Source organism: Colossoma macropomum, unplaced genomic scaffold, assembly GCF_904425465.1.
Source record: "Colossoma macropomum unplaced genomic scaffold, Colossoma_macropomum, whole genome shotgun sequence".
NCBI classification, from domain to species: Eukaryota; Metazoa; Chordata; class Actinopteri; order Characiformes; family Serrasalmidae; genus Colossoma; species Colossoma macropomum.
In genome coordinates, this window is record NW_023494808.1 from 352956 (window position 1) to 365776 (window position 12821).

The window sequence follows — 12821 nt, forward strand, 5'->3', positions numbered from 1 at the left end:
AAAGTTGATGCTGTATCTCGTATCAGGGAAATAGCATCAAATACTTGCAAGGGAGAAAGCATCACTGAGCCTACTCCTGTTAGATGGAAAATAATGGATGAGATTTAAAGGGAAAGAGAAGATTATCCTAGTCCTGCTCAGTGCCCTCTTAGTAAAACTCTCTGTCTTAAAGTTGATAGAAGAAATTTGTTCAATCATTCTTAAGACAGAGGGTTATACAGTTGGTGTATCACACTCCAAGCTCAGGTCCAAGCCCTGGTGTACTACGCACAGGCATGCTGATTAAGGAAAAGTTTTGGTGGCCCTCGGTTGATTCTGATGTCTATAATTGTATTAAGGCCTGTGGGGTGTGTGCACAAAGTAAAGCATCTAGACAGCTACCGGTGGGACTCATAGAACCTCTACCCATCCCACAATGCCCTTGGTCTCATATCAGCATCAATTTCATTACAGATCTCCCTAAGTCTTAGAATTATACTGTAATATTAGTGATCATCAACAAATTTTCCAAAGCTAGCAGATAGATCCCAATGATCAAGTTACCCACAGCTATGGAAATGGCTGCAGCTTTGTTTCATCATGTATTCTGGTTTTATGGTATACCAAAACATATAGTCTTTGATCGGGGTCCACAGTTCACCTCTCATGTTTGAAAGGCCATTTGTTCACAGCCTAATATCAATGTTAGTCTTATCATCATCCACAGTCCAGTGGGCAGGTAGAAGGGCTTAATCAAGAAGTGGGGAGCTTCTTAAGATCCTATTGTAGTAGGTTTCAGAATGATTGGACACGTTTTTTACAGTGGGCTGAATATGCCCAAAATTCCCTGACTAGTTCCTCAACAGGGATAACCCCTTTTCAATGTGTTTAAGGTTTTCAGCCTCCACTACTTCCTTGGTCTGGGGCACAAATGTCTGCCTGCAGTTGATGAATGATCCAAACATGGGATGAGGCTCATGTGCGTCTGCAAATAACAATTAGAAAACAGACCATTCATGGTAGTAGAAGACAAAGTAAAGTTGCTCCATTGTACCCCGGACAATTGGTATGGTTATCGACTAGAGATATTAGATAGAAACTGCCATGTAAGAAGTTGAGCCCTAAATATATATTGGGCCTTTCCGAGCGCTAAGACAAGTTACTCCTGTATCATACCGATTGAAACTTCCTGCTTCATACTGCATTTCCAGGGTCTAACTCCTCCCAGGTTGAAATGGATGCAGTGGCACCTCCCCTTCCTTTAGATGTGGATGGCTCCCCTGCTTATGCTGTTCATACTCTATTGGACTCACAGCATCGTGGACTATGGATGGTTTATTTAGTGGAATAGGAGGGTTACTGGCCCGAAGGACCATTCACAGGTTCCTCCAGATATCTTGGATGCATCGTTGATTAAACTACAAATCTTCCAAAATAACACCTAAGTATAGTAATGAAGTCCAATTACTGAATAGTTTTCCACCACTGCTGAAATTGACAGCAATAAACAAGGTTTGGTAGATATTAGGGATGCATGGTGATATCTGAATTAAATCAGTATCGCCAGATATTCCTTTAAAAACATGACCAGCATCAGATAGATGTTCAGTTTGGCTGTTATTTCAAACTAAAATGTGATGTATGTATTGAACTCCAGAAAAGCATGCACTAAAAATAAAAATATCTGCTTTTTTTTTTCATTTCACTGCATTTATAACTAGAATCAAAACATTGTTTCTCTGCTGTGCTGATCCTGGTAGATGTAGTCCCAATGTAGTCCCAGTTTATACATTTGATATATTTTTATGTTTGGCTTCAGCAGATATGTACATGAAATACATCAGACATCAGTACATATCACACCATATTAGCGTTTAATTAACTGTCTTAATCTATAATTTCTACGTTTTTGTGGGTCTTAAGCAGAGATAACAGAAACTGGGGTAGGGCAGAAGAAGTTAAATGTAATACATACAGTCTAATGTCAAGTGCAGATCTCCAAAGAGCATGACAACAAGTCTAGAACATTCTCCTACTGCTTCTGACTCCATTCACTGTATTACAGCACTTTGGCAAGCGTTGTGTTGAGTTGTTTGGATCTGAAAATGTACTTACTTCAGGCTGTCAGCAGTGATGGTTTTAAGGACACTGGGATCCAAGGAACAGAGGTTGGAGCCGATTGCATTTATCTCAGCAGTCCCCAGAGTGTTACCAGCCACGCTCAGATACTTCATAATCACTGCTTTACTCTACAACACACAAACACAAACATATTATTCTGTCTCCATATAAATGCATACAACAAAATCAGGCATCTGACTTGAAACAAATGAACTCATTTTAAAAACAGAGCATGACCAATAATACAATTTTGCTGAGATCCCTTGCCATCTCTGTCTGCATGTTGATGGGATCACCTACGTGGACCGCTGAACTTACAGCGCCATTTGGGACAGGGCTATAGACTTGTTGAACTGTTTTTTCCATGTTACAAGATCCACCTAGTTAATGCATGTGAGTTCACAGCTAGCAATGACCATCATTTGGTTCCTGTAGTAATGTTCCAGCCACCATTAAAAATCCAGTACATGCCACAAACAGGCAATCGTAGACATGCTACCTGGTCTGAGGTCCAGTCTCCGTTAATTGAATTCATCAGAGAGGACAGTACATCAATTGTGGTGATGTTCCACTTGTTGATGTCACTAACAGTGGCCACACGAGACACGGCGTTCAGAATCTGCACCACACTGTTTGGAAGGCCCGATGGGAACAACTGCAACAACACACACACAGACCATCAAAAAACAAACAAACAAAAATGCATAACACTAACACAAAATGCTGTAAGACGAACACATGGATGCAACCTCATAGTAGACATGCATACAAACCAACATACACTGTCAGTAAGGTCACACACAAAAAAGCTCATTATCCAATACAGAAGGTCTTCAGTAATGCTGACCTGGTTTAATTTGTTAAGAACGACTGTCAGGAAGCTGGTTTCTATCACTTTTTCAGTGATGGCTGCTATGTTCTCTTTCAGGAATCCGTTGTCCAAACATGCATCAAACTGGGTGGAGTCATAGCCGAGAGGGAATGAGGGATCTGTACTTGTTGCTTCTGTGATGTTGCCTGTTGTGCATGCTGTCAGACACAGAGAGAAAATAGAAATTTAACCAAGAAACCAGGAGTTTATTGTCATAACATGGCCACTTAAAGGGGGGCAATATGGTGTCCCACAAGGCTCTACTTTAGGTCCCTTGCTGTTCTTCCTTTCCTCCTTTCCACTTCTAATAGCCAGGAAAACGTATTCTGTCTCTTTAAGATGTGCCCAAGTTATGTCCGCAGACTGCGCTCTGCTGCGCAGTAGGATGAAATAAAAAGTTGTGCTATAACATTACAGATCACAGGAGTGTGCTCTTTTTTATTTTAATTATTTTTTTCTGAGTAATGCCATTACGGGGCTTTGAAACAGATTGATGTATGAATGGACAAGCGAAGCCATGAGATCTGGTTTGTGTGGTCAGCTAGTATAATAAACCGACTGATCGGAATACTGCAAATGTGAGTGCAGGTTGTTGGTTTGTAGTTGCTCAATGTACTTCTTGTTTCATCAGCCTGGGTCTCATCACTGAAGCCCTCCACTATTCCGGTCGAAGTTAAGGTTTGAAGCTGGACAGACTCCAAAGCATTACACGCTCTTAGGACATATAACTTACTGGCTGCTTGCTCTGCTGTCCCTCTAAGGGCATTTTCACACTAGTTCACACTAGTGTGAATTTCCAGGACTAGGACCACTTGCTTTGGGAGTTTGTACATGTGAAAGCTGTTTTCAAGTCCAAGAGCATTCCAGACAACTGATCTCTGGTCTTCCTCAAATTGGTGGTCTGGATTTCACGTCTAGCCGTGACCTAACGTGACTGCTCCAACTTATCGAGTTACTTCACTTTTCAAGTTCTGTGATAGCAGGGAGAGGATTGGTGTGGAGAAAAAGTGCTTTTCTTTGCCGCTTGTGTGTTTGCTGCTGGATACAAACAGGTGAAGCTAGTGCTGACCATTCTGCAAACCTGCATGCAGAAAAGTGACAAATGCAATAGCAAGATCAATCTACAGTTCGGATGGAATCCTTGAGTCTGAAAGCAAACTAGTGACAATGAGTCCCTCCCCCAGTCGAGCCCAGAATCGGTCCTTGGTGCACACACAAGACACAAGTATTCAGGACCAGCGTGCAAACATCTTAAATTGGCTCTAACTAGTTTGAAACGCAGCAACCCGAGTGCTCACCAGGAAAAGAGTGTATTATTCCACTTTTATTCAGTTTACACTGGCTTTCTGTTAAGTTCAGCATTGACTACAAGGTCTTGCTTATTAAATTTAGTGATTTTAAGTAAATTTAAATTAATTTAATTTAAAATTTATCTTATCGGTTGAGCTGTGGCAGATCTGGCTGATGTGTTGAAGCGTGACAGCCATCCAGACCCCTTCACTCATGTGGGGCTGCTCACTTCAAACTTTCAGCATCTCTTACAGCTCAGTTGGTGAAAGATTTTTTTCTTACAGAGCCCTAAACTCTAAAACCAGATTCCAGAGATTATTAGGAATGCAAACCTGATTGGTGTTTTTAAATTCAGATTAAGATCATGTTTTTTTAGGCTAGTATATGCATAGTGCATTGGGTCTTTTTCTTCTATTGTTTGTGATTGTGTTGGTATAACACTGAAAATGTACTGTTTCATCTTATGTTTTACTTCATTGATGCTACATGGGAAATTTGTCATTTTTCTTATTAACAAGGCCCAGTTTTAGAGCATCTTTCCATTGTGTTTATTATTTTCTCATGGAAAGCAATTTTCTTAACTGAATTGAAAAATGTTTTACAAATAATAAATAAATAAATAAATAAATAATAATAATAATAATAATAATAATAAATGTTATTATTATTATTGTTGTTTTGTTGTTGTTGTTGTTCTTATTGTTGTTGATATTTTTATTGTTATTATTATTATTAATCTTGTTATTTACACAACTAACACACACACTCGCACACACAACACATATACACCTTGGTTCAAATACATCTGAAAACCTCAGTCACTCAGGTGATCCTCAAGTGAAAGGTTTTGGGTTTTGGCTCTAGTTAGCATCCAAAAGGGGACACAGCAATTCTTTTATTTTTTTTTTACTAAACTTATGAAGACACATAAGCAACAAAGGACAGAATCTAATCCTACAGCTCCTGTGTGTTAAAGCAATGTGTAGTGTACCTGCTCTTGTGAGTGCTCTGGCTTTGGTATTAATGCTTTTGCTTGTAAAACTGTTTGCTGCTGTAAACAATCTCCTGAGTTTCCAATTCTGGATCTTCTGCATCCTCAGGGATGGAAAGAACGTCTTCAGGAAGGTCTTTATTGTTGTCTTGAAGAAACACATAAAAAAAGGTTTACATAACACACCCAACCATCAGATAAACACAGATAAAAAAAACAGATAAACACAAGATAATAAGGGTACCAAAACAAAAACAAACAACAAAACAGACAAAAATAATACATTGAACAGCTTTACGTACAGAGCTAAATATGCCCCAGAAGTCTTGATTGAAGTAGAGGGGCAGGATGCCCAGCTGGACCAGAGTCTGCTGATTCCATGTTGAGGAATTACTGAAGACAAACAATGTGTATGAAACTCTATATTATATATACACTTACTAGTTTAGTAGGCAACTATACAATGAAGAAAGACAAAACAGCTCCTAACAGCTATTAGTACTCTGGACATTTTACATACCTCTGCACTGACTAATCAAGTCCAGTTGTAATAAAGGACTGATCTTTGAATTCTGATCCCCTCCTACCCCAAAAAAGTCACCCCAGTTAAACACACAATAGCCCAACACTTTCTTTAGGTGAATGATTTGTTATCAGTGTTAAAAAAATACATGCATGCACCTGTTTGTGTTGTAGTATGCTAATATGTATTATAAAAATATAAAATGGAATTCTGTCTATTATTATATTTTAATTATAAAATGGACTTCTAGAGTGATGAGTTGTCCCCATAGATTTAATAAATTTACTGTAAATATTTTGTCCCTAATGATGGGCTAGTGTTAACAGCTTTGGCAGAGCCATTGTGTAGCAATTTGCTTTATGTGAGTCTGTATTTGTCACCTACCCCCACATATCATGCAAAAAATGGTAAGCTATTCTGCATATCAGTCATGTTTTCTTCCTATTGAAGTAAGTGCTCCTTGGACACACTGAGCAAAGGAACCTACTACACTACTGCAGGCTTTGATATCTTTGCTGCTGTATGAATTAATTTATTTTTACATTAGTTATAATGCTTATTAGAAAACTTAGCACAATGATTTAATCATAATTAGGGTTTCAAACCTTCATAAAATTACACACTAAACATTTTGAAGCTTGTTCTACAGCTGTACACCTTAAGCACATAATGCATTGTCTTTCTTACCCATAAGAAGTATTGCCGGAGAAGAGCAGTGTCTGTATGGCGGTGACCTGAGTGTCAGAAAGATCTCTACAGTTCTTCAGTTTCTCCAGGATGAGTGGGTCAGAGTTCTGGATGTAGGTGGGGTCCAGTGTGCAGGACATATTACCCAGAATCTCCACCTGAGTCCTGTTCAGTCCTCCACCTGAGTCCTGTTGAGTCCTCACACCAGATATACCCTACAAGAGCACATACGACATATGAATGTGAGAATGTGTTTTTATATATGTTAAAGTGTTTGAAAAGGACGAATGTATTTTGGGTGCGTGGATGGGGAAGTATATCCAAGTTGTGAAATACAGGGATCCTGGTAGGTCTAAGACCTCCTAATAAACCTCTCAGAGCCCTGAATGTCTCAAAATCAAGATTCTGGGTGTCCCTGACAAAAAAACTTACAATGACATTATGATGTCCATCAGGGGAAAATAGACACTCAAATATGAATGAAAGCTCATTGTTTAGCTGCTTCATCCACAATATGCAAGCTTCTTTCTTTGGAATTCTCAACTACCTAGAGTTTCAACATTGCTCTGCCTCAGGGTGGCGCTGTAGCAAACTGGTTCACGCTGTTGTTCATTCATAGTCTAGCAATTGTTACTATGCTAGGGATTCCTCTAAAAACTTTACAATGTGCCTTTTACAACCTGTATATCTGTGAACTTTCCCAGTTTCTTAAGAGTTTGGTGTAAAGAGTGAACCGTTACTGTGAGCTGACACAGTGTGCAGGGAACAATGTATCTTTTGACATCCAAAGGCATTTTGGGCCAGAAAAATCTGAGAAGCAGGTTCTTTGTTCCTTGCTCCAGGCTTGTGGACCACACTAAAGTCAAAGTCATGGAGTCACAAGGATCACCTTGCAAGTCTTCCTGAAGGGTTAGGTCAAGACATCAATTACCTTAGGATGCTGTGGTTAGTGAAGATGGTCACATGAAGACCTGCGACACATGGCTTGAAGTATTTTAGTGCCCAAATGACAGCTAAACACTACTTTTCAGGAGTGGAGTACAGTTTTTCAGCTATGTGCAGACCTCCCTTGTCTTTCTGCATTAAGGCTACACCAAGGCCAGCATCAGAAGCATCTGTATGGATAAAGAAGGGGCAGGCAAAATCAGGGAACCTCTAGATGCGTGCTGAAGTTAAACAGTCCTTAAGAAAGTTCACAGCAGCTTCACATTCTTTGTCCCAGATGAAGATAAAGTGTTACTCAAACATTGGCAAGGTAAGGTAATGACAGTGTCATCCAGGTAAACAGCACAACCTCTGAAACATTGCAGGCACATTAGGGAGGCCGAACAGGACAACGCGAACTGGAATAGGCTGCATTCAGAAACGAAAACTGCCTTAGGTCTTGACTCCTCCTCTGCAGAAACCTGCCAGTAGCTACTGACTAAGTCCAGGGTAGGGAGAAACTTCCCTCTGGCAAGAAAATCCAAGGATTCACGGACTCTAAGAAGTGGATATGAATTTCTAACTGTTAACTGGTTAGGGCCTCGGTAATCTACACAAAAGTCATTCACTGCATAGTCATCGATCTCAATGTCATCTAAGGCAGGAGGCCCATCAGCTAAGACAATGGTTGTGGATAGGACATGTATGCTAACAGAGGAGCGCAACATGAAATCCATGCCTAAGATTAAAGGGGTCGAAAGGGTGGGGAGGATGACAAAGCGGTGGTAGACATGTTTGCCCATAAAGCTGATGGTCAGCCACATAATACTGACAAGACTACAGGAGATTTCAACTGAGCTGAATCATTGGGGCTACCCAGGGTTGAATCTTTCCGTTTGACTGCTGCATAACATCTGCTCTTACAGCCAACAGTGAGGTGCCTGTGTCAAGCGTAGCACCTAGTGCGTTAGCATTTAGGTTGACTCACTCTGAGTGGAGTATTCCAGAATGTGGGAGAAGAAATGTCTTCCATATGGTCAAGGATAGGTGGGTCATGAGATCAATCAAAGCTTGAAGGAGGGGTATTTAAGTTCTGCCAGAAAGACTAAGGAGGCAAGAGTGATGGAGGACAATTTTTTATATCCTTAATGGAATTTTACAAGGTGAAAGATAACAATTCAGTAGAAATGAAAGACTCTTTGACATAAGCCCTGTCCTCTGTCCAGGTCTTGGAGTGTAGAGACCCTCGCTGATCCTGCCAGATAGAGATGGCAGAGGCAGAAGCTACCCCCCGGACAACCAAACAGGAACCCAACTGGTGGTGGTGGGGAGGAAGGAGGGGAATGTCAAAATGTAGGCACCTGAAAGCAGCAGAATAGGTACGCAAGTCGAGTCATTTAAAGACAGGTGTAAGCCTGTGATTGGTCAGGACCAAAGAATGAATGACATAGCATCAGAATCTTCCTGGCAGAACTTTCACTAAAGTTTCCATTTCTGGAGGGAGGATTGCCTCTATGAAATGTCCTCCCTCCTCTGAAATTTTTCGACCATTTGCCAGCATACCTATTTCTGTTCTTGTCAACACTTCGTATAGTGGCTCCATGATCAAGACAGCGAAACTCACCTTCCATTCGTTTTTGAGTGTCATTACTTGTTGAATCAGCACTGGCACAAGTCATTGTGCTTGGAACAGCACTGCAGTTGGGGCAGTTGTGAGACATAAAGCCAGGTAAGGAACATTTAAAGCAGAATTTGTCCCTCACAGGCTTATTTTTTCACTGCTCTTGGGGGTGGTGTGGGTAGCATGGGCTGAGCAGAGAGTGCATTTCATGGGTGTGCATTAGTAGAACAACCACAGAGGAGATGCAGTAAAGTGCAACAATATTTATCAAGGACTTGTCTGCAGATAATTGAATTTGTTCCTGTCCTGGTGGTGGGCACCTCATTTTGTCAAATTCACTGAGCACATGTAGGAAGAGGCTCACTGGGTAACTGGAAGTGGTCCCGTATACCCCACAGAATGCATTCTTGAAGGTCTGCAGGACAAAATACCTTGAATAAGTCACAGAACTGGTCCCACAAGAATACATGGTTTTGAAGGACAGTTAACTCTTTTCTAGGTTATTTGGCAAGGAATCGTGGGAGTTCAAGCAGTAAATGATCATCACTTAAAGAAAGATAACACATAGATATTTACCAGTTGCAGCCATTCTGAACATCACCATCATGAGCAAATACTGGTGGTATCATGTGATGAAGGACTGTTGTAAGGGCTCTGGCTGTGTGGCTTAATTATAACGAATATTGTGGAAGACTGGAAGCTGTGCATTGTTGCTGAATATTATTAGCTGCCATAGCGTGCTACGAGATGGGCCCCTGGCAAGGCCAGGTAGAGCAATGGAGGTTGACCAGCTACAAGAGGCTTGAATGCAGGAGAAGTAACTAGCATTTGCCGAGCTAACAGCATGTTCCTCATAACTGAGGTGAGTCTTTTGTAAGTCAAGAGATTGGTCTAGACAGTCTTGTAAGGTAGCTATTTTAGCTGTTTCAAATAGTACATGTTCATCTCCTTCGCTGCAACAAAGTTTACGAAAACTTTACCAACTCACTCTCGTAGGCAACAGTACATGTCCACTCACTCGCTTACTGCAAAAAGTTCACAAAAAGTTCACCAGGGCACTTGCAGTTCAGAGAAACAGTTTGCAACCAACTCACCCAGCCAAATGAAAGAACAAATCATTTCAAAATTCACACAATAAACTTAAACAAATGTTCAGTAATTGTTTGTTTGTCCAGTTTTAGTGAGTTTTATGTGAAACAATTCAAATCTACAGCAGAGAAAAAGCACAGAGCAAAAGAAAAAATATGGGGGAAAATATGGGCATCCGCCATTTCGCGCTGCAGGGTGGCACAGATTCAGTAAGGTTCAGGCTCCAGCTTAGCAAGGCATATAAGCTTAATGTTAGTTCTCATAAGGAATTTGAGCAGTTTGCACTGACCGGCGAGACCAGGTCCAGAGAAAAAAAAATGCTCTGGGGCCAGTTGTAACGCTTTGCAGTCCGTCCAGCTCTGACCCTCGACTTCAGCCTGGGTAGTGGAGAGCTTTGGCGATGAGACCCAGGCTGATGAAACACAAGTCCCACTGAGAAAATACAACTCGCACACACCTTGGCAGTATTCCAGCCAGTCGGTTTATTATACTATCTGACCACACAAGCCAGGACTCATGGCTTTGCTTGACCATTCATATATGAATCAAGACCCAGTCCTAAGCACTGAACACAATGGCAATACCTCACAAAGTGTGAGTGAAAAGAGTCAGGTTTAAATATAAAAAATAATGATTATTCACAGCTGTGACTAGTTAATATTCAGGTGAGCCCAACTTCTGCGAGATGTGATGTCGAATGTGGTGGTGTGACTGTCACAGGGTCTCACATGGCATTCTGGGAGTTGGAGTCCTGGGCTAACTCAGCCGGTAGGGAATGAAGGGTGGGAGAAATGGAGGAGACAGAAGGGGACGTGACAATAAGGTTCTGGTTCTTGCATTCCAAGTTTCAAAGGGCTCAGCTCTGTGGGAACAGCACCTCTATCAACCTAGTCCAATTTCTGGGCACATATCCTTTCCTGATGCCCACCAGGTAAAGCCTCACTACTTCAGTGTTTTTCAGAGCTCCTCAGTGTTAGAATGGCCTTCCATTCCCAAATTCTGTACTGCACAATCTTTCTTCCTTTCATTGAGGTTGGAAAACTTACCTCTGCTCACAATTCCCAAGCTAATGCCTGTCAGAGCTCATTAACTCTTTATTTTTTACGCAAGTTTCTGCACCTAACATTTATGTTTATCATTTGTTTATTTTTTTAAAAATATTATTTGTTCCTTTATTATTTATCATTGTGGTCTACATTTGTGTTGGGCTCTTGTCTTTTAGACCTCTGCAGATTTTTTGGGTGCACTGTGTCAGTGCGGCTTTCAAGTTGCTCTGGATAAAAACGTCTGCTAAATGAAAATGTAAATTCGCCACTGTGCCCTTCATTACACTTTCAATATATTAAAATGTATAACATAATGCACAGTAGGCTTAGGGCAAAAATCAGCTTAGGACAAAAGTTGTCCATTGAGTTATACAGTTGTATGCAAAATTTGGGCACTCCTGGTCAAATTACGTGTTTCTGCACAATTTACTGCACAGTTACTGTTTATTTGCTGCATTTCATATAAAATTTTACAAAATGTGGCTTGTGCAAAGTTATGGCACATTTTATCATTTTCCAATATATAAATAAATTGAATTGTGCATTAACATTTGCAGAGAAATTCCATATTTAATGTGTTCTCTGTAAAGGATGTGTAAATGTAATGGTGGCAGATGGAACCAGACGGTCACAGTTGAGTTAAGATCTGTAATGCCAAAGGGGATGTCCACAATCACAGTCGATAAACCAAAGCAAGTCAAAAACCAGAACACCAACACAAAAACAAAAGGGTACAGCAAGAATCCAGGTCAAAAACGGAAGATGGGTCATACACAGGAAGGCAGTCAGAAACACTGGAGAAATGCTCGGTATGCACATAGGTGATGATACTTCGCAAAGAACCTTTCCTAAAGCCTGGGCTTATATATATATGTTAAACTAACTGACAAAGGAAGTAAGGAACAGTGTGACTGTAATCAGAAGTCTGAAGATGAGAAGTGCTGATAGGTGGATTGGCTGTAGTCGTTGGCTGTAGTCTTAGCCAGGCCGGAGGGAGGCGTGACAGTACCCCCCCCTCCCAAGGAGTCTGGGACAGCCAAGGCACGAGGGCACCTGCGACGACCACCACCAACCCAACTAGAGGCATCAGATGGGGAAATCCAGCACCTGACAGACAGCAAAGACGGGGGTGCCCTGTGGAGCCTTATCAGGTGACACCTCGTCCATGGGATCTAGGACCAAAGGTTTAAGGAGGGAAACATGGCGTTTTAGACGCTCCCTTTAGAAGAGCTGTGAGGTGTGCGATGATCGAGCTGATGTTACAGATAAACCTTCTGTAGAAATTGGCATACCCTAAGCATCTTTGTAGTTCTTTTACATTCGTGGGACTATGACTTCAGCTTTTTTGTCATCCATGAGAACACCCTGTGTGCTGATTATGTAACCTAGGAATGACACTTGGTGTAAATGAAAAGAGATGTAAATGAAATTCACATGTCTCTCCCTCGACAAAAAGGTTGTTTTCTAGTAGGCATTGTAAAACTTGGCAGACTTGTACGCATGTGTCATAGTCTGGAAAATAAATCAGGATATCATCAATATAAGCAATCACAAATTTCCCTATCATGTCCCAGAGGATATCACTGATGAATGATTGGAAGATAGAGGGGGTGTTAGAGAGCTTGAAACACATGACTGAGTACTCATAGTGCCCCCTGGTGGTGATGAATGCCGTTTTC

General features: G+C 41.1%; 1 protein-coding gene across 1 annotated transcript in view; it reads right to left on the reverse strand.

Annotated features, from left to right (window-relative positions):
- LOC118797676 (mesothelin-like protein) overlaps positions 1-12821 on the reverse strand; it is a 31675-nt gene that overhangs the window by 9172 nt on the left and 9682 nt on the right. The window contains exons 8-12 of the mRNA XM_036556952.1: positions 6463-6677; positions 5551-5645; positions 2948-3129; positions 2600-2755; positions 2095-2228 (exon numbers count right to left, since the gene is read on the reverse strand). Coding sequence (XP_036412845.1) covers positions 2095-2228; positions 2600-2755; positions 2948-3129; positions 5551-5645; positions 6463-6677 — 782 coding nt within the window. The remainder of the gene's footprint in view (positions 1-2094; positions 2229-2599; positions 2756-2947; positions 3130-5550; positions 5646-6462; positions 6678-12821) is intronic.